The sequence below is a fragment of the Leucopleurus acutus genome (genome assembly GCF_964270905.1).
Source record: "Leucopleurus acutus genome assembly, chromosome: 2".
In the NCBI taxonomy this organism is placed as follows: Eukaryota; Metazoa; Chordata; class Mammalia; order Artiodactyla; family Delphinidae; genus Leucopleurus; species Leucopleurus acutus.
The window spans coordinates 87,552,088-87,578,831 of record NC_139143.1 but is presented as its reverse complement, the minus strand read 5'-3'; the positions used below and the strand labels follow the sequence as shown (position 1 = coordinate 87,578,831).

The following is a 26,744-nucleotide window of genomic DNA, read 5'->3' as shown; positions in this document are numbered from 1 at the left end:
GCAGAAATTTAATGTAAGCCACAGATGTAATCTATCTATCTATCTACCTACACCGGGTCTTAGTTGAGGCACGTGGGATCTTAGCTGTGGCATGCGGGGTCTGGTTCCCTGGAGCAAGGAGTCTTAATCGCTGGACCACCAGGGAAGTCCCCACAGATGTAATTTAAAATTTTCTAGTGGCCACATTAAAAGAAAAGTAAATTAATGTTAATAACGTATTTAAAATATTTCAACATGAAATCAGCATTAAAAAAATCATTAGGATTTTATGTTCTTTTGTTGTGGCTAGTCTTTTCAATCCAGTGTGTCTTTGAAATCCTTACAGCACATCTCATTTTGGATTAGTCATAGCTTAAGGGTTCAATAGCTTCGTGTGGCTCGTGGCTGCCATCCTGAATGATACAACTTAGAGTCTACAGTCTAAGTGCTGCCCCTGGTCTCAAGCACAGGTATTATTTCAGAGGAGTTGCCTGATCATAGGACCTGGCTTCAGGTCACGAATAGGCTTCCAAGGGAGGAGTGACTGCCAGGTGTTGGAACTTAGATTCCATTTTGTAGTGAAAGTTTCAATGCAAGAAAAACTGTCCTGGACTTTGCAGAATACCAATGAGTGACTTTATTCTTTTTGGAGAGTAGATCAAAGCAAGTGCCGATCCAGAATGGAGAGCTGAATTTGGGGATAAATGTCAGATCATGTTAGATGCCACAGATAATTTAAAAATGTTTAGGGCTTCCCTGGTGGTGCAGTGGTTGAGAATCTGCCTGCTACTGCAGGGGACACGGGTTCGAGCCCTGGTCTGGGAGGATCCCACATGCCGCGGAGCAACTGGGCCCGTGAGCCACAACTACTGAGCCTGTGCATCTGAAGCCTGTGCTCCGCAACAAGAGGCCACGATAGTGAGAGGCCCGCGCACCGCGATGAAGAGTGGCCCCCGCTTGCCACAACTAGAGAAAGCCCTCGCACAGAAACAAAGACCCAACACAGCAAAAGTAAATAAATAAAATAATAATTACATCTGCAAACATCCTTTAAAAAAATGTTTAGGTGGCCTCAGGTTTCCTATGTACCAATTTATCTGTAGAAAAATTAATATAATTTTTTTTTTTTTTTTTTTTTTTGCGGTACACGGGCCTCTCACTGTTGTGGCCTCTCCCGTTGCGGAGCACAGGCTCCAGACGCGCAGGCTCGGCGGCCATGGCTCACGGGCCCAGCTGCTCTGCAGCATGTGGGATCCTCCCGGACCGGGACACGAACCTGCATCCCCTGCATCGGCAGGTGGACTCTCAACCACTGCGCCACCAGGGAAACCCCTAAAATTAATATAATTTTTATACTTTATAACTCCCAATTCTATCCCTGCTACCCAAAGGGAAGTTAAGGAAAGCAGAGGATGGTTCCCCTGAACTCCAGTTTCTAAATAGCTGAGGAAAATAAATCATTCTGAGCGTCCCTTTTATAGCCCCTTCAGTGGGGCCGGGTTCCTGTCTCCACACGAGGTGTCCTGGGATTGTAGGGGCTCCAGCCTCACCCCTGACTTTCATAAGAGGCCTGCACTTTTCTAAATTAAGCCCAGCCAGTCCTATTTATGAACAGAGAGGCTCCAGCCAAGTGAGAGAGATTCGTCCTGCTAAGGAATGTGCTGGGGACAGGGAGAGAATCACTGAGATCACTGGTATTTATATGGATGTTTTCTCACTTGCCAGCTCAGTTGGGCCAGATCAACAGAGGCTTTTGGGACTCGACCAAGATTTTAACAGAGTGAATAAGAAGGGTTTAAGTTGATCATTGTGAACACCAAGGCAGTGCATATATTGGGACCTCTGAGTTCAGAGTGTAAATAAAAAATGCCCAAGACAACTCATATTTTTCCCTGTGTTTTTAAATGGACTTTATTTTTTAGGGCAGTTTTAGGTTTGCAGCAAAATTGAACAGAAGGTACAGAAAATTCTCGTATGTCCCCTTCCCCTGTCCCAAATCACAGCCTCCCACATCGTCAAAACCCAAAGCTTTTAGTTAATCATTTTATCATTTAACCTCCTTTTAATCTATCTTTCTTGGGTTCCTAAACTCAAGGTTGACCAGAAATACCGATCTCTGCTTGTGATTCATACATCTTACTACCTTTGGGGAAACTAATGTTTATTGAACGCCTACTATATGTCAGGTATTTTCATTTACATCCTTTCATTTAATTTTCACAGTATCCTTGAAAGGTAGTGATTATAAGCACCTGAAGGAACTACAACTTAGGTTAAATGACTTACTTCTAGAATATAGAGGATGAATTATGTGGAACTGTGAAAAATGGTTGCATATCTGCTCTTTCATATGATTCAGCCTAACAGAATGTGATAGTAAGTATTTGAAGCCAGGCCAGTTTTGTTCTAAAGTCTATATTCTTCACCATATTGCTGCCCTAAGCACAAGATTCTTTGTTTTCCCTTGGCAGCTCTGTAGTTTCAGATTTATATTCCTCCTCCCTTAAAAGATTAGAACCAGGGAGCTGAGAGGAAGGGCAACCCAAGGTATAACACGTGTTGAGTTGGGTCTAGGAATGTTTCTTTGGAGGCTAAAGCCAGGAGTTGTAGGGTGGACTTGCATTGATTTATGTATCTGCTACTATTTATATCTACCACCTGTGTGTATTTCCATGCAGCTATTTGATTCTCTTTTGTTTATCACATTCTACTATAATTATCTGTTTAATTGCCCCCATAGGCTGTAAATTCCCTAAGGACTGTGATTGTGTCTGCCTTGCTCTTTTTAATACTTATTCCAGTGCCTTACATATCCAAAGGAGATGCTCAATAAATATTTGATTTAAAAAAAGTGAATAAATAAATGCTGCCATCTCACAAGTTAGCTACCTGTCTTCTGCCCAGTGAGTACCCTTTCTGTCTGTCTGTCTGTCTGTCTGTCTCTCTCTCTCTCTCTCTCACACACACACACACACACACACACACACACGTGAGCCCTGGCTGTGTCTGTCCAAATACCTGGCCACCTTAGAACTCATCCACAGCCTCAGTGCTTACTCAGAGGTGGGTGTCTGTGTTTGTCTAATCAAGGTAAACTGCACTGGGAAGGAATTGGTATTGTTTTCAGGCCTCTACTAAGGACTAACGTGGTTTGAAAGAGTGGCCTGAACAGAGGAGTTCTGCCATCCGGATGTAGATCCTTGTACTTGGTATTGTATAAACGGAAACTTTCCACTTGGTTTTTTTCCACTTCTTTGGGGAACTGGACACTAAAGCAGTCTCTGGCAGGAGAGTGCCTGGCCTTGTAGTCTTCTGCTTACGGAGGCTGGGGACACTGCCCTGCTATCCTTTCCCTGGCAATGAACTCTTCTGGTCACATGTTGGGGCAACCTATGTGTCTAATTTGGGGCTTGATTGTACTAGTGGATGACAGTGAACCTGGAATCTGTAGAAAGGCAGGGGCCGAACCTCTGAATAAGGTCTTTCCTCGACCTGAGGGTCTGAGGACTTTTATGATTTGCATTTGAACACCTTCTGGCTAGGTGTCTTACATCAACAGAGAAGATGAACAATGCAGGTGGTATTATAATTCTTATGGGCAAGAGAGAGAGGCTCTGATTCAAATTAATTGACTGTATAAAAACATAAAGCTCTGGGAGTGACTAGTCTAAGGTCACACAGTTAATGACAGAGCCCAATAGTTAGACCCTCTAGGGTCTTAGTTTTGCTTTAAAACTAGGTGAATGAAAAGAAATCTCATCTACAAAACAACTCACTTGGAAGCTACTAAAATGTGTTTCCAGGGATTGTATAGTGACCAAACCCTTGCCCCTTGTTCAGGACAGATAGAAGAACCCCTTATGAAAATATTCAGTACTTCGCCCTGTTTTATAGAGCTAATGCTTTGCCCCAGTGGTTTCAGAGAAGTCTGGAAAAGAAATTCACCGTGAACAAAAATATTTCTGAACTACACTTTTCCTAGAAAGGATATGGTTCTAAAAAGAAAAGAAAACATTTTAAAATAAAATCCATCCACTAGACTGACTTTTCATTTTGGGTTAATAATCAGGAATTATAAGAGGATCTCCTCACAAGAGTTTGAGACTCTTCCTCCTATTAAACTATTTCTTTTTGAATTCCTTTAGTCTACAGAACTGATTCAGAGTAAGATCTGGCCATATTTATTTTTGTCCCAAGTAAAAACTCTTCCATGATAACCAACAGGGACCTACTCTATAGCACAGAGAACTCTGCTCAATGTTATATGGCAGCCTGGATGGGAGGGGGGTTTGGGGGAGAGTGGAGACATATACATGTATGGCTGAGTCTCTTTGATATGCACCTGATACTATTACAACCTTGTTAATCAGCTATACTCCAATATAAAAGGAAAAGTTAAAAAAAAAAAAAAACTCTTCCATGGAAGGCCTGCTTTTCTCTGGCTTGTTTCGTACTGTCTAACAAAGGTGCAGTACCCACTTCCTTCACTCACTGACCCTAATTCACGTCTTATCACACCGACAAGCACTTTGGTTCTGGCAAGCTTTAATCTCCAGTGCATAGTTACTTGCTGATGTTATCAATGAATGTATACTGGTATGCTGTCAAGGTTTTTTTTTTTTTGAGTACTCTTCCCCCAGCAGCAAACTATGAGATATAAAGTAAGACATAATCCTTGTCGTCAAAAGTGTTTGAAGATCAGTTGAAACACACACACACACACACACACACACACACACACACACACGAAGTTAAATACCAAAACAAAAAAGTAAGTTAGCAATTCAAGACAAATGGTAAAGTGTTTATTCCATAAACATATATGGAGAGCTAATGAGGGCAAAGTACTTTTCCAGATATTAAAACCTAGAAGGGAAGCCAGACATTTTAAATAACTAATCGAAGCAGAGTGAGTTGAGTGCTATACTAGAGATAGGTGTCAGATGACTGAATCCTGGTTTACTCAGGACAGTCCTGGTATAATTGTGATAGTGCCTCTTTTCACTTTCAGAAGAGTCCCAGTATGGATGCTAAATTATAGTCATCTTAGTGGTAAACAGTAGACGTGAAGAGAAATGAATTATTAAGTTCTGACTAGGGGATTAGGGAAGGTTTCCTGGAAGGGGGAGTAGGGGGGTGTTTGAACTGAACCCTAATGAAGAACAGTTTTAGAAAGAAAAGAGGGACTTCTCTGGTAGCGTAGTGGTTAAGAATCCACCTGCCATTGCAGGGGACACGGGTTCGATCCCTTGTCCGGGAGGATCCCACATACTGCAGAGCAACTAAGCCCGTGTGCCACAACTACTGAGCCTATGCTCTAGAGCCCACGAGCCACAACTACTGAGCCCTTGTGCCACAACTACTGAAGCCAACTAGAGAAAACCTGCGCACAGCAACAAAGACCCAACGCAGCCAAAAAATAATAATGATAATAATAATAAAAAGAAAGAAGAGAGAAGACATCACAGGCTAAGAGCAACTCAGGCAAAGCCTTGGTGGCATCCAAGGGTACTTACATGATTGATTTCTCCATCAGCAGTAGCCCTTAGTTTAGAGGTGAAGAGGGTGGCCCCACCAAAGGCCAGCAGTGTCTTGGAAACTATCTTGCCATAAACTACTATCACTCAGAACTCTGGTTTTCAGAAAAGATAGCCATTGGATAATGACTGATGTCATCGCGGTGCAGTGTCAGACCAGAAGGGTGCAGTTCCAGCTGGGTAAAGTGAGGGGGGAGGGGAGGAAGAAGAAGAGGGAGTGTGAGGCAATGTGAGAGTTGAAGGAGACTGCAAGAGGGTAGGAGGTGAAGTGAGAGACTTGTGATTTTATTAGCTCCGACTGCCCAGTTAAAGAAATCGCAGATTCCTCTCTAAAAGAATCTTGTTTGTCATTTATTTCTGCAGATCTTCCTTCCTCCCTATGACCCAGTTGTATTCTGAGTCCCCCAGGTTTAAGAGGCAGGTTTATTTTCTTTATCCCTCAGTATTGGGAAATGGACTCACTGTTTTATGTAAGTCTGGTGGCTGAAAGGAGCTGCTGTAGGGAGCCAAACATTCTTTGCTATCTGTGACCATAGTTTAGGGAATTCCAGAGATGAAAAGGAAAAAATTAAAAAAGAATGTGGATATCTACCTTTTTGGGATGAAAATGCCCTTTCTAACTTTTCATTAGGAAATTTTTCAAAAGTAGACAAAGATAAAGAGAACAGTGCCTGCCATGTACCTGTCCCGAGTACTGGGGACCTGTGTACCTGTCACCCAGCTTCAACAGTTACCAACATTCTGCTGCCTCTGTCCTCCCTTCTCCTCACAGCAACTCTCAGACACCACAGACCTGCATCTGGACAGACATCAGAACGTACCTCTAACCAATAAGGACTTTGTTTTTAACCATAACCATAATACCATTATTGTACCCAAAAACTTAAAGATAATTTCTTTTTTTAAATGTAATAATAGTCTTTTTTATTTAAAAAAATTTATATTTCATATTGGAGTATAGTTAATTTACAATGTTGTGTTAGTTTCAGGTGTACAGCAAAGTTATTTAGTCATACGTATACATATACTTTTCCCATATAGGTTATTACAGAGTATTGAGTAGAGTTTCCTGTGCTATACAGTAGGTCCTTGTTGATTATCTATTTTATATATAGTAGTGTGTATATGTTAATCCCGTTTCTATCATTTTTTATATTCCACATATAAGTGATATCATATCATATTTGTCTTTGTCTGACTACTTCACTTAGTATGATAATCTCTAGGTCCATCCATGTTGCTGCAAATGGCATTATTTCCTTCTTTTTAATGGCTAAATAACATTCCATTGTATATATGTACCACATCTTTATCCAATCCTCTGTTGATGGACATTTAGGTTGCTTCCATGTCTTGGTTATTGTAAATAGTGCTGCTGTGAACAATGGGGTGCGTGTTTCTTTTTGAAGTCTGGTTTTCTCCAGATATATGCCCAGGAGTGGGATTGCTGGGTCATATGGTAGCTCTGTTATTTGTTTTTTAAGGAACCTCCACACTGTTCTCCATAGTGGCTGTACCAATTTAAGATAATTTCTTAATACCATCTAATGCTTGGTCCGTGCTCACCTTTCTCTCTAAAATGTCCATTTTAAGGTCTGGAGATCTTAATTAGTAACTCTGAGTCTCAGAGTAGACTAGGCCCAAGAGTAGAATGGCCCTTTTATGGGGGAAGATGAAAGGTAGAAGAGGAGGCTGGAATTCTAAGCAGTGTTTGGAATTCTACTAGTGACCTGAGTTGTCCTGCGGCAAGTTATTTTTCCTTTTCCTGCCTCAGTTTTAGCGACCTTTTATCTTCAATGGGTTAATAATATACCTCTTAGGGAATATTCACGATTTAAAACAGAGAAGGTCTTTTAAAGGCTTCAGATAAAAAGTTTTTCTGTATAATCACGCAGCATTAGCCAATCCCTTTTTTCTTCAACAAACATATTGTCATTCCACTTCTGCCTAGGTGTATCTGTTCCTGTCGGTTGGTTGGTTCACTCATTCAGTGCATTTGCTACACACGAAGTTGCAAAACACTGAGGGCCTCAAGTTAGTCACAGCTGCTAGATATTTGAGGCAGGCATTATGCTGGGTACTTAGGTTATTTCATTTACCCCTCACTATACCGCTCAAGGTAATTTTTGTAACCCCTTTTTATTGATGAGGAAGTTATGTTCTAAGAGGTTAAATAACTTACACAAAAAAGGTCACCCAGTTAGTAAGTGGCAGAAACGGATTTCTGCCTTTCTAGGTCTGCTGTCCTGAAACCCATGTCGCAACATCACAAAGCCGAAAGGCACAAGCTGGCAACCAGCACACCTGGCTAGTTCCACCACACCGTCACTTTTCTCTGTCCCAAGGGAATCTGTAATTCAAAAGTGTAAAAGGGCAGGTAGAGCATTAGTTGGTGTGTCAATATTGAAGTACAAAAAGAATGATAGTTATGAAACATCAGAGGCATAAGAAATGACTTTTAGTGGGGGAGATTGGTGGAGTGTGATGGCAGATAAGGCCGGATAGGTAAGTTGAGGTCAGATTTTGAGTAGACTCCATTTTCACGCTGAGTAGTGTAAAATTTAATTGCTGTGCAATTAAAAACCATGAAAAGCTTTCTGAGTAAACTAATCAGAAATATGCTTTAGGAAAAATTTAAATGGTGGAGAGACTGAGGTTGGGGAGATCAGTTTGGAGAGTATTCACTCTGATCCCAGTGATAAGGAAGGAGTACCTCATAGGGTGGTAACCATGGGGGCTGGAGAGGGGGGGCAAGATTGGAAAGAGATTTTGAAATACCCAGTGCTAACTTCTGTTAGAGATGCTTGAAGGCAATGTATAGTTTTGCTCTTTAGTTCAGTTATAATAATGATGTTCCCTAGGTGCTGGACACTGTTCTAACTGCCTGTGTGATATGCAATATGTAATCATTTTTATCATTTAATTATAACCACTATAACTTCCTAGGGCTTTTAAAACATTTTGTATAATTTAATTGAAATAAAATTCACATACCAATACAAACTCACTCATTTAAAGTGTACAATGTACACATCAGTGTTTCTAGAATATTCACAGAGTTGTGCAACTATCATAGCAATCAGTTTTAGAACGTTTTCATCACTCCACAAAGAAACCCCCAACCCAACCCATTAACCATCACTTCCCAATTCCCCTATCCCCCCAGCCCTAGTCAGCCACCTATCTACTTTGTTTCTCTGGCTTTGCCTATTCTGGCATATAAATGGCATCATACAATGTGTGGTTTCTGTGACTGACTTCTTTTACTTATCATAATATTTTCAAGGTTCAGCCATGTTGTAGCATCTATTATTCCTTTTGATGGCCAAATAACATTCCATTTTGTTTATCTGTTTATCAATCCATGGATAAAATTTTAAAAATTATTCTAGAATTTTGCTGTATCAGATATCTGTGCTTGAAATAAGTGAGCTCCTGAATGGACTGTAGAGAAATTTCTAGCTTAATACCATATTTCCTTATCTACAGTGACCTTCTCTACCCTTGTATATCTCACACATTAAACCTTCCCTGGGTTAGGCTATATCCTAAACTTCCTCATCAGGGATCCCCTTTAGCATTTTAAATCCATACCTCAGAATTTTGCTCCTCTCAACTGGACTGCAGGCATACTGAGTATAAGAAACAAGTGTCAGACCTCTTCATTATTCCTCACAAGACCTGATAAGTCCCTTTCCACATTAAGAGTGCTGTTAACAGTGGAGGAGAGGGGTCTGCAAGAGTCAGAGCAGACCCTTTAACATTCCCTGGCTGTGACCACACTTCTTTAATTAAAACTTCTCCCTCTCCCATTCCTAGAAGTGCCTTGTGGAATACTGGTGGACACAGTATGCAAACTATTGATCTAGTCAATATAATGGGTAATAATGCTTCTAATCTAATGATGAAAGGGCTGATGATACATTTTGCATTAAGATCTTTTTTTTTTTCTTAAGGTGGTCAGGCAAAACCGTTTCTCTTTTGATTTTTTTAAAAAAGCAGTTTGATTCCCGGTGTCACAGCTTCTGCTGGGGCAAAATTTTGAAAATCTCTATTTTTAAAAGGGATAGGCACATTGTGGATTATATAAGCAGTAGATCAATTTACAGAGTTAAAATCGAAGCCTTGGAAAAAATTTTTTTTTCTATTTCCTTCATGTTGTATTTATATGGGATGATGGATGTTCACTAAACTTATTATGGTAATCATTTCATGGTGTACATAAGTCAAATCATTATGCTGAACACTTTAAACTTATACAGTGCTGTGTGTCAGTTATATCCCAATAAAACTGGAAGGGAGGAAAGAAGTTATGGCATGTTAAATAAAAGGATAGAGTCTTAAAAAAAAAAAAAGATAAATCCTTGGAAGGAATCAGGTAATTGGTTACTGGTTTCTTTTAACCCAATTCTATATTGAACTTTGCAGTACACACAAGGGTGGAAATCAATTTAGGAGAATCCTGTGTGTAACATGGATTGGCATAAAGACTCTGTTCAAGTGGTGTGTCCTGAAACAAAACAAGCTACCAACACAGAGAAAATCTGATTAAACACAGTTAATCTATAACTCATTGTTAGCCCAGTCCTCTAGTTCTAGGTACTAATATCATAATGAAAATTTATTGTATTGCTTATCATTTAAGTTCAGCTTCATCATTGGAACTTTTCCTTGGGTTAGGTGGGTGGATATTCTTCTGGAGAGTAAAAGGAGAGAAAGGTGCTCTGGCCCCGCCAGCCACCCTCTCTTGAGTACATGCATTTCCTTGGATATCTTGACAAAGAGCTGATAAGATAAGCAACTGCAGTTAATTTTGGATCCACTTCAGCTATTCTTGGAATTTAACAATTTATATGTTTACTAACGGAGAATGGAGAAACGTGATTAACTATGCGGTGATTTTTCTGCAGAAAGAGGGTAGAGAGGGTTAGAATTTAATGCTGTAAATTGGAATGTACTTGCATTTCCATGTGGTAGATTTTGTAATGCCCATGAAATTACCTTGATCCACCAGAATCATTGATCATAAGATTTAGGATCTAACCTTGTGGGATGAAACTGTTTTAGCAGTTCTCTGTGAGACTTGTAAACTTTATTGTCTATTTGCTTGAATAGACATAGTGCTAAAGCCTAGAGAAGTAACTATATTTTTTCTCTTTTTTTTCTTTCCGTCCTTTTCATTTCTCTTTTCTACTTATGTAGAAGAATAAAGCTAGCATGAAGAATGTTCAGATCAGATTGCCTAGGATATCCCACCTTTGGTGTAATAATTTTCTTTCCTTTCTATGACATATGATTAATGTAATATATGATTATGACTGAGAACTTCAGCTATCCTAGTCAGGGAGGGAAAACTGTTGTTTTTATAAGTAATAACAGTGAACACTTAAAAAAATTGAACTGTTGAGTTACAATATTGCATAAGTTTCAGGTATAAAGTGATTCAGGTGTGTATATATATATATATATATATAATATATATATTCTTTTTCAGATTCCTTTCCATTACAGGTTATTACAAGATATTGAATATAGTTCCCTGTGCTATACAGTAAATCCTTGTTGTTTATTTTATATACAGTGGTGTGTATTTGTTAATCCCATACTCATTTTTTCTCTCCCCGCCCCACCCCCCACCTTTCCCCTTTGGTAACCATAAGTTTTCTACGTCTGTGAGTCTGTTTCTGTTTAGTAAATAATTTCATTTGTATCATATTTTAGAGTCTACATAAAAGTGATATAATATTTGTCTTTCTCTGTCTGATCGACGGTCTGTGGCAGTTAATGACGATTAATGCCTGTGTACTTTTCAGAACATCGAGTTGAAGGTTGAAGTAGAGAGCCTGAAACGAGAACTCCAGGACAAGAAACAGCATCTGGATAAAACATGGTGAGTTGCAGTTTGAACTAGTTGAGCTCTTGGTCCTTTCCAGTCTGGCTCATTAACTGAGCGCAATAGATTTGGAACCAAATTCCTTAACTCTGGCGTTTGAATGCTGCATCCAGTTAAGAAACTGAAACAATGTGCTTTTCTTTCCTTGGGCTCCAATAAGTCTGAGAGATGTTGACATAGATTGGTAAATACATCAGACCTAAGCTTATAAACTTCCCAGTCAGTAATCTACTAATAACATCCAGGGCTGACATAGAGTTCGGCAGAAATGGGCACTCTCATATAGTGCTGGTGAGAGTGTGAATTGTGATAACATTTTTGGAATGTGGTACTACCTATCAAAATAAAAAATTAGCACTTCCCTTGATCAAATAATTCCTAAAAGGAATCTATTCCTTATAAATAAAAGCAAGAGTATGAAAGGATAAATGTATAAGGATATTAACTGCATCATTATTTGCAATGGCAAAAAAAAAAACTAGGAGCAACTATACATCAATAGGGCAATGGTTGAAAACATTTTGATATAAACATACTGTGGAATATTATGTAGTCATTAAAAGGAATGAGTTAGCTCTATATTATTATCCTGGTGGAAAGTCCCTGATAGACTAAGTAAGGGGGAAAAGTGCTGCATGATATTTAGCATATAAGCCCCTTTGGGTAAAGACAATCTATGTGTTCATGTGTTTGCTTGAATATGAATAGAAAAAAACTGCAGGGTTACATACCAAACTCTAACATTGCCTGTATCAGAGGAGTGAGAGTGGAGTTTGTGATGGGGAGAAGACTTCAATTTTTTTTCTTTCTATACCTTCTGTATTGTTAAGATGGTTACTTTTATAATTTACAGTTTTTATAATTAAAAAACCCTTAGTTTTAAATGACAAGTACTATTGAAATTGTTACTAAAAATAATTTTCAGATTATATCCTAGAATCAGTATACATCCAATCTGATCTGGCGTTCCTTCTATCTCCACAGTATTTCTTGATGCTTAGAATAATAGTCCAGCAACATCAGAATACTCAAACCAGACTCAACCATACGCAGTATGCTGGAATTACTCAATACTTACTAAGGCATTAAGTGAACTAATAGATTTTAGGAAAATTTATAATAACAATTGAGTTACAAATTTTGAGATTTGTGTAGCAATTTTTTAAAAAAATTATGTCGTTTCAGTTTTTAATTAGGAGGCATTATCCTATTTTTAGCAATGAGAAAACTAAGGTACAGAGTGTTAAAGTCTTCTCAAATGAGTGGCAGAGCCCACATCTTCTGGCATCATGTCCAAGGCTCTTCTGCCTTCACAACAGCTGTAGCCTATTAAATCAGGCATTCCTGGCTGACTTACTCAGAAAATGTATAACTTCCAATCTCAAGACATTGTAGTTAGCTGTTGTCTATTGCATTTATCAAAGAATATGGAGTCAAAGTTGATGATTCCTGAGGTCTATTTAAGGGTCTTAGGTTATTCTCTTGACTTGTGTCCCTTGTACAACAAAGACCCTTCTACCACCAAAAGGCTGCATAATGACATGGGAACTCAAGATAAATATAGTCTCTGGGACAGTGCTGAGTAGTGTCCAGTATCGAGCAAGGAATTCTATAATCTTTAGGGAAGTTCCATTTGGTCACCATGGGCACAACCTTCTGGGCCAAATATTAAAATACTACTGGGCTTGGATAGAGCAGTAGTATTTGATTTATCATGAGCCTATGAAGGCTCAATATCGTTCTCTGCCCTGAGAACAAGAAGATTGTCCATGGTTCTTAACAAACGGCTTAAAACAAGAATAAAAACAAACCGGAATTAAGATCATTCAGCACCTGATACTGCCCCCAAATTTCTAATCCTCAGACATCCAAAGGCAGCTGTTGTTAGCTATAAATAAGCTGGTGACACCTTACCCGCTTCATGCTAGCGCCTGGGCATTCATTCCTAAGGACATCAGAGAAGCAAAGCTGGGCCAGAACCCTGAGCTTCCATAGTTTAAACGTCTGCTTTCTGCATGGGACTGTGGGAAAACTGGATAGAACTCTGGGTAGGTAGCCCAGATTCAGGACAGTCTATGGGTTACTGGCTGTAAAGGAGAAAAGCATTTCTGTGGCTATCCAAATAGATATTCTATTCCAGCAACCTAAATGGAAGGGACACTCTAAATTCAAATAGCAAGACAAGCAGGGAACTAGCAAAGCACTCTGGGAGAGCAGTCTTAATGGGAAAGTCTGGGGACAGATGATGGAGAACATGGATGCTGAGTTCTAAACCATCTGATGACTACCTGCCTTTCATATGCAAGATTCTTCTCTTGAAGCTATAGCAGTAATGAAACCTCTAGGGAGTCAGGTATATTCTGATTGACAAGCAACACAAATCAGAGTTCCTAAAAGATTACCTGAAAAGTTGGAAAGAGCAGTTCCACAAATAATTGCAGAGAAAAAAAATACTTCATTTTTATTCTCATCAATGGAACTCTGAATTACTGAAACAGCCTTAATGGGTCCACTTGCTAAATTATATGACTGGCTCTGACTGGCCAATGCTCTGGTTTTAGCACTGATGTGGAGAATCTCAACAGCCATAATGAAGCTGAGCTCCGGCGCCAGTTTGAGGAGAGACAGCAGGAGACGGAGCATGTTTACGAGCTCCTGGAGAATAAGATCCAGCTTCTGCAGGAGGTGAGTATCCTCGGCTAGGGGTCCCCTTTTACCTCTTTTCCGACTGCTCTGCCTCCTGGCATTCACCTTTTCCCTCCCTAAAGTACCTATGTTTGCAGCCTTTCAGGTTTTGTTCTTTTCTCGTTCTTTTTGCAGGAATCCAGGCTAGCAAAAAATGAAGCCGCACGGATGGCGGCTCTGGTGGAAGCAGAGAAAGAGTGTAACCTGGAGCTCTCAGAGAAACTGAAGGGAGTCACCAAGGACAGGGAAGATGTACCAGGAAACCGGGTCAAGCCCAACCAATACACTGAGGCCCTGGCCCAAAGGGACAAGTAGGTGCTTTTGGTGCTCTATTTGCCATTTGTCTTTTGCCTGTTCTCGAGCCTGTGTGAGTATATAGCAGCTGCTCTGTTCCCTTTGAATGCCTTACGGTGGACCTTCACCATTACCAAGGCTTTATGGTTCCCGCAAGTAAAGAAATCTCTTTTTAGGGCTGTGTCTTTAGTGGTAGCCATTAACAGAACTGACTAGTTGGCAATCAGGAAACTTAAGTAGGAATAAGTAGAACAGTGGTCAAATGGTAGCAAACAAGAGACATGGATTCACTTATTCACATTTACTGAGCACCAGCTATATGCCAGACACTGGGCTAAGCACTCAGGTTACAGAGATGAAAGACCCACTTCCTGTCAAGACACACGTTACACAATTTTAATAAGTTCTCTGATAGAAGTAACATGGGATGCTCTGGGGCATATAGAATTGTCATCTATTCCAGACTAAAAGAGCAAGGTACCATTGAAAGTGTCCTGAAGGAGGTGAAATCGGAGGTGAGTTTCGATGAGTGAATAGGAGTTAGAAGAAAGAGTGTAGGAGGTGAGTGGCGTGGGGGAATGTCCTGTACAGGAGGAGACACCATTGAGGGGAGATACAGGGAAGGGCATATTTCAAGATGTGTAATTAGTGCTATGTAACCAGAGCAGAGGGTCTGGGGAAGACTAATGAGAGATAAGCTGTATTGGGAATAGGGGGTCTGATTGTGCTGGCTTTGTATATAGTAAGGAACTTGAATTTTCTCATAAAGTAAGCGGGCATTTGTTGAGGTCACCACTGTGTCTTGGTTACTGCAGCAATTTCCTAACTGTTCTCTTTACTTCCGGTTCTACCCTCTGCATTTCATCCCAATCTAACAATTCAGAGCAGCTTTGAAGTGGGAAATTCAACAATATGAAACTGACAAATAATTTAGCCTCTTCAATGCATGATACTATGGTGGCATAAAAAGCCTTAAGTGGTTTTTAACTGAATATGTGAAAAACACACAAGGTACGCACAGTGACCAATGTGATCTTTTTGAGACACAAATCTGATCATATTATTGCAGAGCAATTTAGAAAGTTCTCCAACATCTTTAGGAGATAAAATCTGTTCTTAGTGTGGCCATCAAAGCCTGTTATGATTTTTTTTTTTTCGGTACACGGGCCTCTCACTGTTGTGGCCTCTCCCGCTGCGGAGCACAGGCTCAGCGGCCATGGCTCACAGGCCCAGCCGCTCCGCAGCATGTGGGATCTTCCCGGACCGGGGCACAAACCCGTGTCCCCTGCATCGGCAGGCGGACTCTCAACCACTGCGCCACCAGGGAAGCCCATAAAGCCTGTTATGATTTGACCCCTGATTTCCCCCAGACTCATCCCCTACCATGACCCCTTCATATATCACTGATGCCAGACTAGTAATAGTAATGACAACTAAGGTTTATTGGGCTCTTGCTGTACAGCTGAGCTGAGTACTTTACATTCTTGTTTAATTCTCCCATAAAATTTAATTCTCTCATAAAGTTAACAATCCCATGAGATAGGGATTATTATACTTTATAAATGAAGAAATTGGCATTTAGAGAGTTATGTAACATGGCTTCAGGCATTGCTGGAATCAAAACCCTAAAGGCACAGCACCTCCAGAAGCATACTGTGCTATGTCAGGTCCCCAGAATTTTGCTCATGCTCTTCCTTCTGTGGGAAATGTGTGTTTTCCCTTCCTGGTGAGCTCCTAATTCATTCTTCAGAACTCACTAAGGCATCAATGGTTACTTCTGTGAAGGCTTTTGTGACAGCAGAATTAAGTCTTTATATTGTTGGGGTTTTTTTAAAGGAATTTTGCCTTTTTTTTTTTTAATTTTATTTATTTATTTATTTTTGGTTGTGTTGGGTCTTCGTTTCTGTGCGAGGGCTTTCTCTAGTTGTGGCAAGCGGGGGCCACTCCTCATCGCGATGTGCGGGCCTCTCACTATCGCGGCCTCTCTTGTTGTGGAGCACAGGCTCCAGACGCGCAGGCCCAGAAATTGTGGCTCACGGGGCTAGTTGCTCCGCGGCATGTGGGATCTTCCCAGACCAGGGCTCGAACCCGTGTCCCCTGCATTGGCAGGCAGATTCTCAACCACTGTGCCACCAGGAAAGCCCTATTGTTTTGTTTTATATGCACATCCATTAGTGTACAGTTCTCTGTGGGGTGTTGTATTTTCTTCAGATCTTCCCTGCTAGGTTCCCTGAGACTGTCTCAGTCCAATAAATGCTTGTCAAACCAAAAACAGAAAAAAGAAACAAATGCATACCTGACAAGTAAATTGAGGGAGTTCATATCAGATGGCCTTGAATAGCTTTGTAAAGTAGGAGACTAGATTATCTGTAGAGACTGAGGGTCAAAGGGATGAATGAGATATGAACTTGAGAAAAGTAGAGACATTCTAGCACAGATACTGTGGGGAAGTTGATTTGGAGTCCACATTCATCATCATAATTATCATTATAGCTTGCATTTGTATAAAGTTTTTAAAGTTCTTTCTGATCCCCACATCTTAGCTAATCCTCATAGCTTAATTTAAGAGATTCCTACTTGACTTTCTGATACCCTTCACCTTCTGCCAAACTATTTTCCTGTCAAGGTGCTATCACTATCTTACATACACAGGAATCATAAGCACAATCGGAAACATTTCATCTAGTACCAGCACATTTCCTAGGACAGGTATCTCTAGTACTCAAAGACTTATACACAGAGAAACAGCAAGATATGCCCTGCACGTAGTAGGTGATGGATAGCTGTCGAGTTGAACCTGTGGTTTATAGACATCAGCACAGCATGCATAGTCTTTGACAACTGAATTCTAGTCTGAATTTCCAGCCTCTTCTCCAGCCATTGTCTCTTCCCACCAGCCTTTCCCCCTTTTCCCTTCCAGTGACGCTTCCCCATATGTCTCATATCTTCATGCCTTCATTCCTTCATTTAAGCTCCTCCTTCTTAGCCTGGAAAATAACCCAGTCTTCACAATCTCTTCTCCTGAGCTTCCCCACAGTCTCCTCCAAGTCAAATGAATTACTTCTTTATCTTTCCTCCTGTAGCTCCATGGCAACACTCAGTGTACTATTTGGTATATACCCCTGGTGTGGTAGCACTTATTATATTCTATCTGTTGATGTATCTGTGCCTCCCCATTTCCCAAACTCTTGGCACATACACCAAAAGAACTTAAGTTTCTATACAGCAGAGGTTGTGTGTTTTCCAACTTTATATTCCCAGTACTTGGTAGTGTGCATTGAGTTATATACATAACAGTTACCTAATAATTGGTTTTTGAATGGAACAAAAATAACAATTTTAAAAACTCTACAACTTATAGCCCCTATTCCAAGAATTTTATATCTGTGGTCTATAGAACCATGGATTGGCTTCAAGAGGTCTCTGAACCTGTGACAATGTAAGCAAAAAATCGTTTGTATATATATTTGGGGACTGGGGCAGAGAATACATGGCTTACTGAAGAAAAGTTTCAAAGAGTTCAATGACTCAAAAAGTAAAAACTTACTGTACTGGACCATGCTATCTTTGGAGCGGGCTGAAAAATAAAGGTAGCAATAGTACCATGGCTATAATTGTTCTTACTTTTTCTTTGCTCCAGAAGAATTGAAGAACTGAGTCAGAGCCTGGCTGCACAGGAGAAACTTGCGGAACAGCTATCTCAAGAGAAGCAACAACTGCTGCATCTGTTGGAGGAGCCAGCTGACATGGAAGTACAGGTGAGATTTGGGCTGTACTTCCTGAGGCACAAAGCTTCATGCTTTCAGGAGCCCTACTTTACATTTATATGTATTAGTTTTCTATTGCTGTGTAAGAAATTACTACAAACTCAGTGGTTCAAAACAGCATGCATTTATTATTCCAGTTTCTGTGGGTCAAGAGTCCAGGCATGGTTTAGTTGGGTTTTCTGCTCAGGGTCTCACAAGTCTGAAATCAAGTTGTCAGCTGGACTGCTTTCTCAGCTAGAGGCTCGCTTAGGGAAGGTTCCACTTCTAAGCTCCCTCAGGTTGTTGGAAGAATATTTCTGTGTGACTGTAGAAGTTATGGCAGCTTGCTTCTTCACAGCCAGCCATGGAGAGGGACAGTCTCTTGCTTATCTCCCTTCTAGGCACTCTTTTAAGAGGTTCACCTGATCAAGTCAAGCCCCTCAGTGTACTATCCCTTTTTGTTAACTTAAAGTCAACTGAGTAGGGACCTTAGTTACATCTGCAGCAACACCCCTTCACTTTTGCCATATAACAGTGCAAAACTATGTAGCAATATCCCTCACCTTTGCTGTATTCTATTGGTTAGAAGCAAGTTACAGGTTCCTCCACACTCCAGGATTGTACACAGGTGTGGATACCAGGAGGTGGAGGTCACAGGGGCCATCTTAGGATTCTGCCTGCCACTCTAGTGATGTATAACTATAGAGAATGTATAATGTGGTTTTAATATTGAAGAGAGGACCCTCACTGCTGTGAAAATTATTGCATTAATCTGTATTGTTGTTCTTGGAGGTTACCTCAGAGGGAACTCCCCTCCTTCATTCAACTTTTAATTTACTAAAAAGATACTTTCTGAAGGAACCCTAGAAGGTATCTGTGCCCAAGCAACATACACAATTACTAGGTATTCTTACAAATCTTAGATCAATGATAAAGCAAAACATGTGCAGCTTAATTTATTGGTCACATATACAAAGGTTGGAATCAGGATAAAAAGAGCAGTGCTAAAAATTAGTATAAAGCAGTGTTTCCTCACCTTTCCTGTGTCGTGACAAAAATAGCAAATGATAATAAGAAACATAGAAAAAGGCGTGATTTACAACATAATCAAATTGCTTAAAACCAGCGACTTCTTCTCATTTTTCTCATTATCCACTGCTCTTTTTTATTACTCAAGTAATAACTAGCAATTACCTAAAAGTCTGCAAATCCAAACAAGCAAAAAAGAAAAAAAAAAGAATTACAGTTTTCAATAGCTATGATAAGTATAGAAGAAAGGCAGTGATTTTGTACATTTTTAAAATTGAGCCCCTGCCATAAATTCACTCATTAATTATAATTTAAAAAAATAATGAATGATAATATTTATAAGGTGTAGCAGTAAATGGATGGAGCTTCTCACTTGAAAGTGACCATCCTGGGTGCTTAGGCCACAATGAGGGCAGAAGAAATCACTATCTTGGCTACACTGTAAACCCCTTGGACTCTGGATCCATTTTGGTTGGAAAGCTCTGGTTAACAAACTCAGGAAGTGATGTGTATGCATATAATGTGATAGATATGAGTAAAAATTAAAGTTTATAGGCTTTTTGCAAGATACATATTGAAATGTATGGAAGATCCCATAACATTTTTTTTTTTTTTTTTGCGGTACGCGGGCCTCTCACTGCTGTGGCCTCTCCTGTTGCAGAGCACAGGCTCCGGACGCGCAGGCTCAGCGGCCATGGCTCACGGGCCCAGCCGCTTCGCGGCACGTGGGATCTTCCCAGACCGGGGCACGAACCCGTGTCCCCTGCATCGGCAGGCGAACTCTCAACCACTGCGCCACCAGGGAAGCCCCATAACATTTTTTAATTAGGAATAACTTGGCTGGGAATTAGGAGAAGCAGGTTTCTATCCTGATTCTTTCTTTATTAACTGTATGACCATGGATACATCACTCCCAGCCTCCATATGTGTCAAATGGGAAAATTAGCCCAGACGGTCTCCAAAGTGTCCTACAATTTTGACATTCTATTCTAATGAGTCCAGCATCATTGGGGAAAGTGTGTAGTCCCCAAGGTAAGCACTCTGAAAGAAAAATACTCACGTAAATCCTGAAATAAAATCACTCTCATTGTTCTAGTTTTATATTTACAGACATATAGAAACATATTTAGGTACACATACTTATTTTCATTAGTATCTTTGGTAAGCACTGAAATGGGTATATGTAGTTCAATATTTGCAATGCTAATAAGGGGAAGTGGGTTGGTATCAGCTTTTTTTTTTAACATCTTTATTGGAGTATGATTGCTTTACAATGGTGTGTTAGTTTCTGCTTTATAACAAAGTGAATCAGTTATACATATACATATGTTCCCATATCTCTTCCCTCTTGCGTCTCCCTCCCTCCCACCCTCCCTATCCCACCCCTCTAGGTGGTCACAAAGCACCAAGCTGATCTCCCTGTGCCATGTGGCTGCTTCCCACTAGCTATCTATTTTACATTTGGTAGTGTATATATGTCCCTGCCACTCTCTCACTCGGTATCAGTTTTTAAAACAGACTTGAAGAACAGAAAAATTATAATTTCAAAGAGACTAAATTATTTACGATCTATCCTAAAGGAAAGCTTAGAACAAGGTTAAGTACAGCGTCTAGAGGATAATAACATTGGGTGAGCAGAAGAAATAAATACATCGTCACATAAATTGTGCTAAATTGATATGCTTCTTTAATGTTGCTGGTACCTATAAAAATTTATTATTATTGCCCAACTCTTTGTACATTTATAAACCTGATTACATCATGCTGTGAATTCTGTCAATCAGTGTTTCCCAACATTTTTCAGAGAAAGTTCAGTTTCATAGGAGCTGATTATGTGTCTATGTTACTCTGAAGTAAAGTGACTGAGGCTGGTTGGAGGTGATTACCTGTGTCCACCTTCAGAGCCTCCACCACCTGAGAGCTGAGGGGCTGGCATCTCAGCACAGTGGTGGGCCATTCTGAGGCACACTGGCCAGAATAGCCAAGCTGGAGAGCTCTGCCACAGGGGGCCTCTGACAGTAGGTCCTCTCAAATGTGGAGGACAGAAAGCCTCCCGCAGCTCATTTTCTAGTTTCTCCCTTTGGGTCTGTGCCTTATGAAGAAAAAAAACAAAAAACTAGGCACCAAGTACTGCTCAGTGTGCATAGAATTATTTTATATTATCATTTCTAAAACAGCCCAAAGAAGCCTGGCCAGAGAGTCAGCCTTCTAGTGAGTGTTCAGATAATCCTCTGAAAACTTCCTTCTCTCAATGTGTGTCCAGATTCCAAAAGAAAGGAAATGGTTTTGGTCACTGTGCTTCTATCTTATATTCTATGGCCTAGACAGAAAGAAAGATTGAAATGATTTCTGTAATACCTTGGGAATATTGAGCCATGCTCAAGTGGTTCAGATTGACTTAACGGAAGGAAACATTCAAGTCCCAGTTTAGCGAGAGGATCTTGGTCCTTCAATAACAGATTCTAGTATGAAGTCTCCTGGATTTTATCTGGGGAAGCAGAGTGGTATGAAAGAATGAGCTCAGGTTTTGGAATTTGATCTCAGTCAGCATCAACACTTTTTAGATGTATGGCCTTGGACAAGTTACATAACCCTTCCAAATGCAATTTCCTCCTCTGTAATGTTCATCTATTTGTAAGGGTTAGAAATAATATATGTGAAGTGCCTAGCACAGTGCTCAAAACACGGTAACTACTGTTGTCCTCATAACTACTGTTGTCCACGGTAAATACTGTTGTTAACAACCTGAAAGAGAGTAAGGCTGTTCTTAAAATGAGTAGTGGCTAAAAAAGACATAGTCAATGAGTCAGATATTGTAAACTTCATGCACATTGTAACTATCTTTGTCTTACAAAAGACAATGACAAAATTATTAAGTATAGCAGTATTAGTGAGATTAATGGTCACAGTTCTCCCTCTGGACCTGTTAGCCTTGCACATAGAAAAGCTGTTTTATAGGCAAAGACCAAACTCAAAGTTGTCTATTTGTGTTATTGCTCCCCAGGAAGACCACAACAGAGTGTGAATCATTCAGGGCAAATTGATCACAATGAGAATTATATCTCACTTTAGTCCCCTAGACAAAAAGAAATATTGAAGCACATTCTATAACATCTTGGGATCATGTAGTCACACTCAAATGGTTCAGATTATTATAATATAAAACCTAGAAGTCACAGGATTTCTTAAATACATATTCCAAATATAATTTAAAATATTTATCAATGAATATTCAACAACTTTTCTGTAATAATAACGTCAGCACAATATGGTAGCATTTTCTATGTACCAGGTGCTGCACTAAATACCTTATATAATTAATTCAAATTAGTTTAAGCCTCAAAGCAATCCAGTGAAGTAGATACTGAACTACATGAAACATAAAAAGAGATTCATTTATAATAAACTAATGTTTATTTTAATATGTAAATTCTTGGGCACAACTATATTAAAGGATATAAAGAAATAGGCAGGTGCTTGTGTGGGAAGTCACAGCTTCAAATGCAGTCTGGTGCAGGCATGTTATATTGGCAATTCCAAAATGGCAAGGGGGCTTCCCTGGTGGCACAGTGGTTGAGAGTCCGCCTGCCGAGGCAGGGGACACGGGTTCGTGCCCCGCTCCGGGAAGATCCCACATGCCGCGGAGCGGCTGGGCCCGTGAGCCATGGCCGCTGAGCCTGCGCGTCCGGAGCCTGTGCTCCGCAACGGGAGAGGCCACAACAGTGAGAGGCCCGCGTACCGCAAAAAAAAAAAAAAAAAATGGCAAGGGACAGTGCCGTTAGTTATGATCCAGTGGCAGTGCCAAAGTGAAAAACTCTTGGTAAATTTCCAAATAAACAAATAAATTAAATAATATTCCTTTAATTTACGTAGCAGTTTAACTCATAGAAAAGTCAGAGTATATTAACATTGTGTTCATATATACAACAGAATTAAGTCCTAGGTCCAGATGATTACATAAACAGTTTGATTACCTGCATCACTGCCCAGTGGAACATTTGAAAGTCATTCACATTTTGGAATAATGCTTTGTCCTGCCCATTGCAAGTTATGTATCCCCCCTAGCCCCACTCATCATTGAAACAAGAAATGCCCCCGCGAACTTCCAAAATGCACTCTAGGGTGTGGCTGCTCGATAAGAACCACTGGTCTAGGGAGACCTGGCCTTCAAAGCGTTTAAAGCCCAATAAGAGATTGGCATGTAAACAAAGAACTAAAATGCAGTGTGATAAATGAAGAGAGAGAAGTATACTCATAGTGCTAAGAGGACCCAGAGATGAGAGGGATTAACTCTATCTTTGGAAGTCAGAGAAAGCCTCACTTGGAAGTCAGCCTTGACCTGGGGCCTTAAAGGCTGAGTACACCAGGCAGAAAGTAGGAGAAGGGCATTCTAGGTTAGGGGAACAATATATACAGTGGTGTGGAACACACTTAAGGAATTGGAAGTAATTGGTGTTTTCAAATATATGACAAGTGTTGGAGAATGATGGAATACATAGCTGGAAAGTTCCATAAATGTCAAGCTAAGGACTTCATGTTGTAGGCAATGAAGAACTAAAAATTTAAAAATTAAGCAAAGGGAATAAAAGCTTATGAGTTGCATTATACAAAGGCAATCCTGGTGGTTGTTTAGACAGAAGACCGAGCAGATAATTGATGTCACCTTTTGAGATAGCAAATCATGGTTTGATGCAGCTAGTAACTGCTTCAACTAGCCCATTCTGTGAATTAGATAAAGGTAAAGAATATTGTAAAGCCAATTATAAAGCACTTTGTCTAAACAGTGATGTGTGACAACTTACTCTTTGTGACACCTGAAGTCCTTGCTGTGGGTGTTATCTTTGCTAACAGTAGCAGCATCTTAGTTCTACTGTATTATACTCAAACCTTAGTCTGCCATGCCACTTCTCACCACAGGCACCATACCTCTACAATGCGGAAGGCACAGGTTCAATTTCTAAGCCCTGGGCCTGCTCCATAGAGGCTGAAGAATTCTCTCATCGCCAGCAAAGCCATCCCTGGAACCCATTACAGATGTTAGGGAACAGAGGAGCTTGAGTTCTGAGGCCTGAACTCCACCCCCCCACAACCCCTCACAATTGGGGACACCACAGTTGGGCTTTAGAAGAAAGAGAGCTCACAAGTCATACGCTTCTAGGTGTGAGTTGTCCAGATGAAAAACACTCATCTTACTCCACCTCCCAGAGATAAATACTTCTCACGTGATGCCAGTATGAAAGTCTGGACTGGGAAATAGTCTCTGAGTACAGGAAGTTTTACTTCAGAGCCTTTCTTCCTCAAATGAGAGAGACAGTTTTGATAAAGATTATTTGGTTTAATTGATTTTATTATCCCTCTAGTTGTTTGCCTTTTCCATTCTACCAAAACATTGTTCAGCATCCATTTTAGCTGGAGTGTACCTGTAGAATACTTATGAACTTCTTTTATATAATTAATTTCATAGAACAACAAAAAATGCCACAAGCTTGACATGCCACGGATTGACAACACTCCATGTATGCTCTCAGTCCTCCATGGCCGTTCGGATCGACGGCATGTGGTGACCAGGGTGCTCAGCTTTGTGATGGCGCTGTCATGCTGCGGCAACTCGTCTACCTCTTTTTTACTAGGGAGTCAGAAAATCTAATAAAGTGCAGTTTACAAAGCGTTTTTCTCTTCCTTACTGAAGGTATCCACAGAGTTGCAGGGAAAAGCTGGGAATCATTCCAGTTATTGATATTATTCCCTTCTACAGAATGGTGGAAGCTTTATCTCAAAGAACTTTTTAAATGAAACCAGACCTGGAGGGTAGGAAGGCGGGCGGGGGGGGGGGGGCGGCGAATGGCGGGGCGGGGGGGCGGTGGCGTGGTGCGGAGGTAATGTACTTGCAAAGGAAATGTCTGGAAGAATTCTTGTTTTGTTTCCTCTTTTTTCTCTCCATCTTTCCCCCCAGTATTATATAAGCACTATTTATTAATGTGTAATTACACTGTGGTTGGCCTAAAAAATGAAACGACAACAGAATTAGGGAGAGGCATCCATTAAGCCATCAGGTCCTTCCTACTCACACAAAGCAGCAGACCGTCAAGCCATTGCATTTATGCCTTGTTTGGAACCTAATGTAAATAGCACTGCATGCAGTGAGGCAGATTTCCTAAAATAGCAAACATTCCAGTGTTACCGTGGAGAGATCTGACGTAGAGGTTAAGGCAAGAATGCGCTCTAAATGCTCAAGGCAGAGACTGAAAACCTGGCAGGGATTAGCAGCTCAGGCAGCTTCAGCCAACTTCATGTAAGGAGAATGTTTTTTTAGAGCAGCTTTTCAATATCCCTTTCTTAAGCTGATGAATATTGAAGCTGGAGACTCCTTTACAAATCCTCATTCAACGTCACTGTCTCCCAGGCAAACCTTCATTGGTAACATGTCTCAGAAACAGACTTTATCAGATGGAGAAAAGAGGGGCTTCTTCATAGCTTTATTTATTGAGCATTTACAGTTGCACAGGTACTGTAAGGTGAAGGAAGAGGAAGACAAAGACATAAGCCTTAGTCTCTGACTTCTAGGGATTACAATCTAATTGGAAGGTAAGAAAGTCTCTGATGGAAACAAAATACAAGGCAGGAGAGAAAGGGAAAAATCAGGGGCTGGGGTGGGCCGTGAAGACTCTGGTCTGTAAGGAATGAGTAGGATTTTAATAAGACATAAAAATATTAGGCATCAATCTATTTATTCATTCAATGATTATTTACTTAGATCTAGTAACATACTGATAAAAGTACCTCAGAAGATAACAAGATGAGTAAAGTGTGGTTCCTCTTCTTAAGGAGCTTACCAGCCCTTTAGGCAAGAAGAAGGCAATATGGAAAAATGACACACATATTACTATAGGAATAAAAAGTGCTTTGGAAGGTCAACGAAGAGAAAAATGTCTTTTGAGGGGATTAAGAGGGGCAGTTTAAAGAAAATACTTGAAGGTTGGTTAGGATTTTGACAAGAGGAGATGGTAGTAATGGGAAAGAACATTACAAGAAGATAAGAGAGCGGTAGGGAAGTTCCAGGTAAGGAAGCAGTAGTTGGAATAGTGAGGATATGCAGGGGGACAATGAGTTTAGGCTAGAAAGATAAGGTGATACTAGAGTCAGAGGGCCTTGGATGGCAGGTCAAGAAGTTTATGATTGTGGGTAAGTCATTAATTAGGTCTCCAGGTTACTATGCCAGAAAGTGATATATCTGAGATCTGTTTTAGGAAGATTAGTCTGGAAGGAGGAGTGAGTAGAGGAGAAAGAAGGTGAGAGGACTAACTATTATGGAACTCTATTAAGATATGAGGTCACTAGAGGGTAACCAAGAATGGAAGTTTTGTGCTAAGGCAAAAGAACGAAATAAAATTTTAAGATATAGTAAGTCATTCATTCATTCATCCGTTCATGTAATCCAGTCCATGACTGTTTATTGAGTGCCTACCACGGCCAGAGAGTGGTGAAATTAAGTGCTGGAGAAACAGTAAGAATAAGCATGGCAGAGTCTTTCCCCTCAGGGAGCTTACATTCTAATAAGGGAGCTAGTTAAATAACCACGTG

The 26,744-nt window shown here is 40.3% G+C and overlaps 1 protein-coding gene across 11 annotated transcripts in view; it reads left to right on the top strand.

Moving 5' to 3' along the window:
* The window catches only part of PDE4DIP (phosphodiesterase 4D interacting protein), a gene marked incomplete at both ends in the record, with an annotated part of 225,879 nt that overhangs the window by 96,886 nt on the left and 102,249 nt on the right, over positions 1-26,744 (top strand). For 9 of the 11 annotated variants that reach the window (XM_082833039.1, XM_082833041.1, XM_082833030.1 and 6 more), the window contains 4 exons: positions 11,330-11,406; positions 13,971-14,094; positions 14,230-14,405; positions 18,029-18,146. In XM_082833039.1, the coding sequence (XP_082689165.1) occupies positions 11,330-11,406; positions 13,971-14,094; positions 14,230-14,405; positions 18,029-18,146 (495 nt within the window). Of the gene's footprint in view, positions 1-11,329; positions 11,407-13,970; positions 14,095-14,229; positions 14,410-18,028; positions 18,147-26,744 lie in introns of those variants that run through there. The other 2 variants (XM_082833024.1, XM_082833033.1) reach the window with 2 other exon arrangements.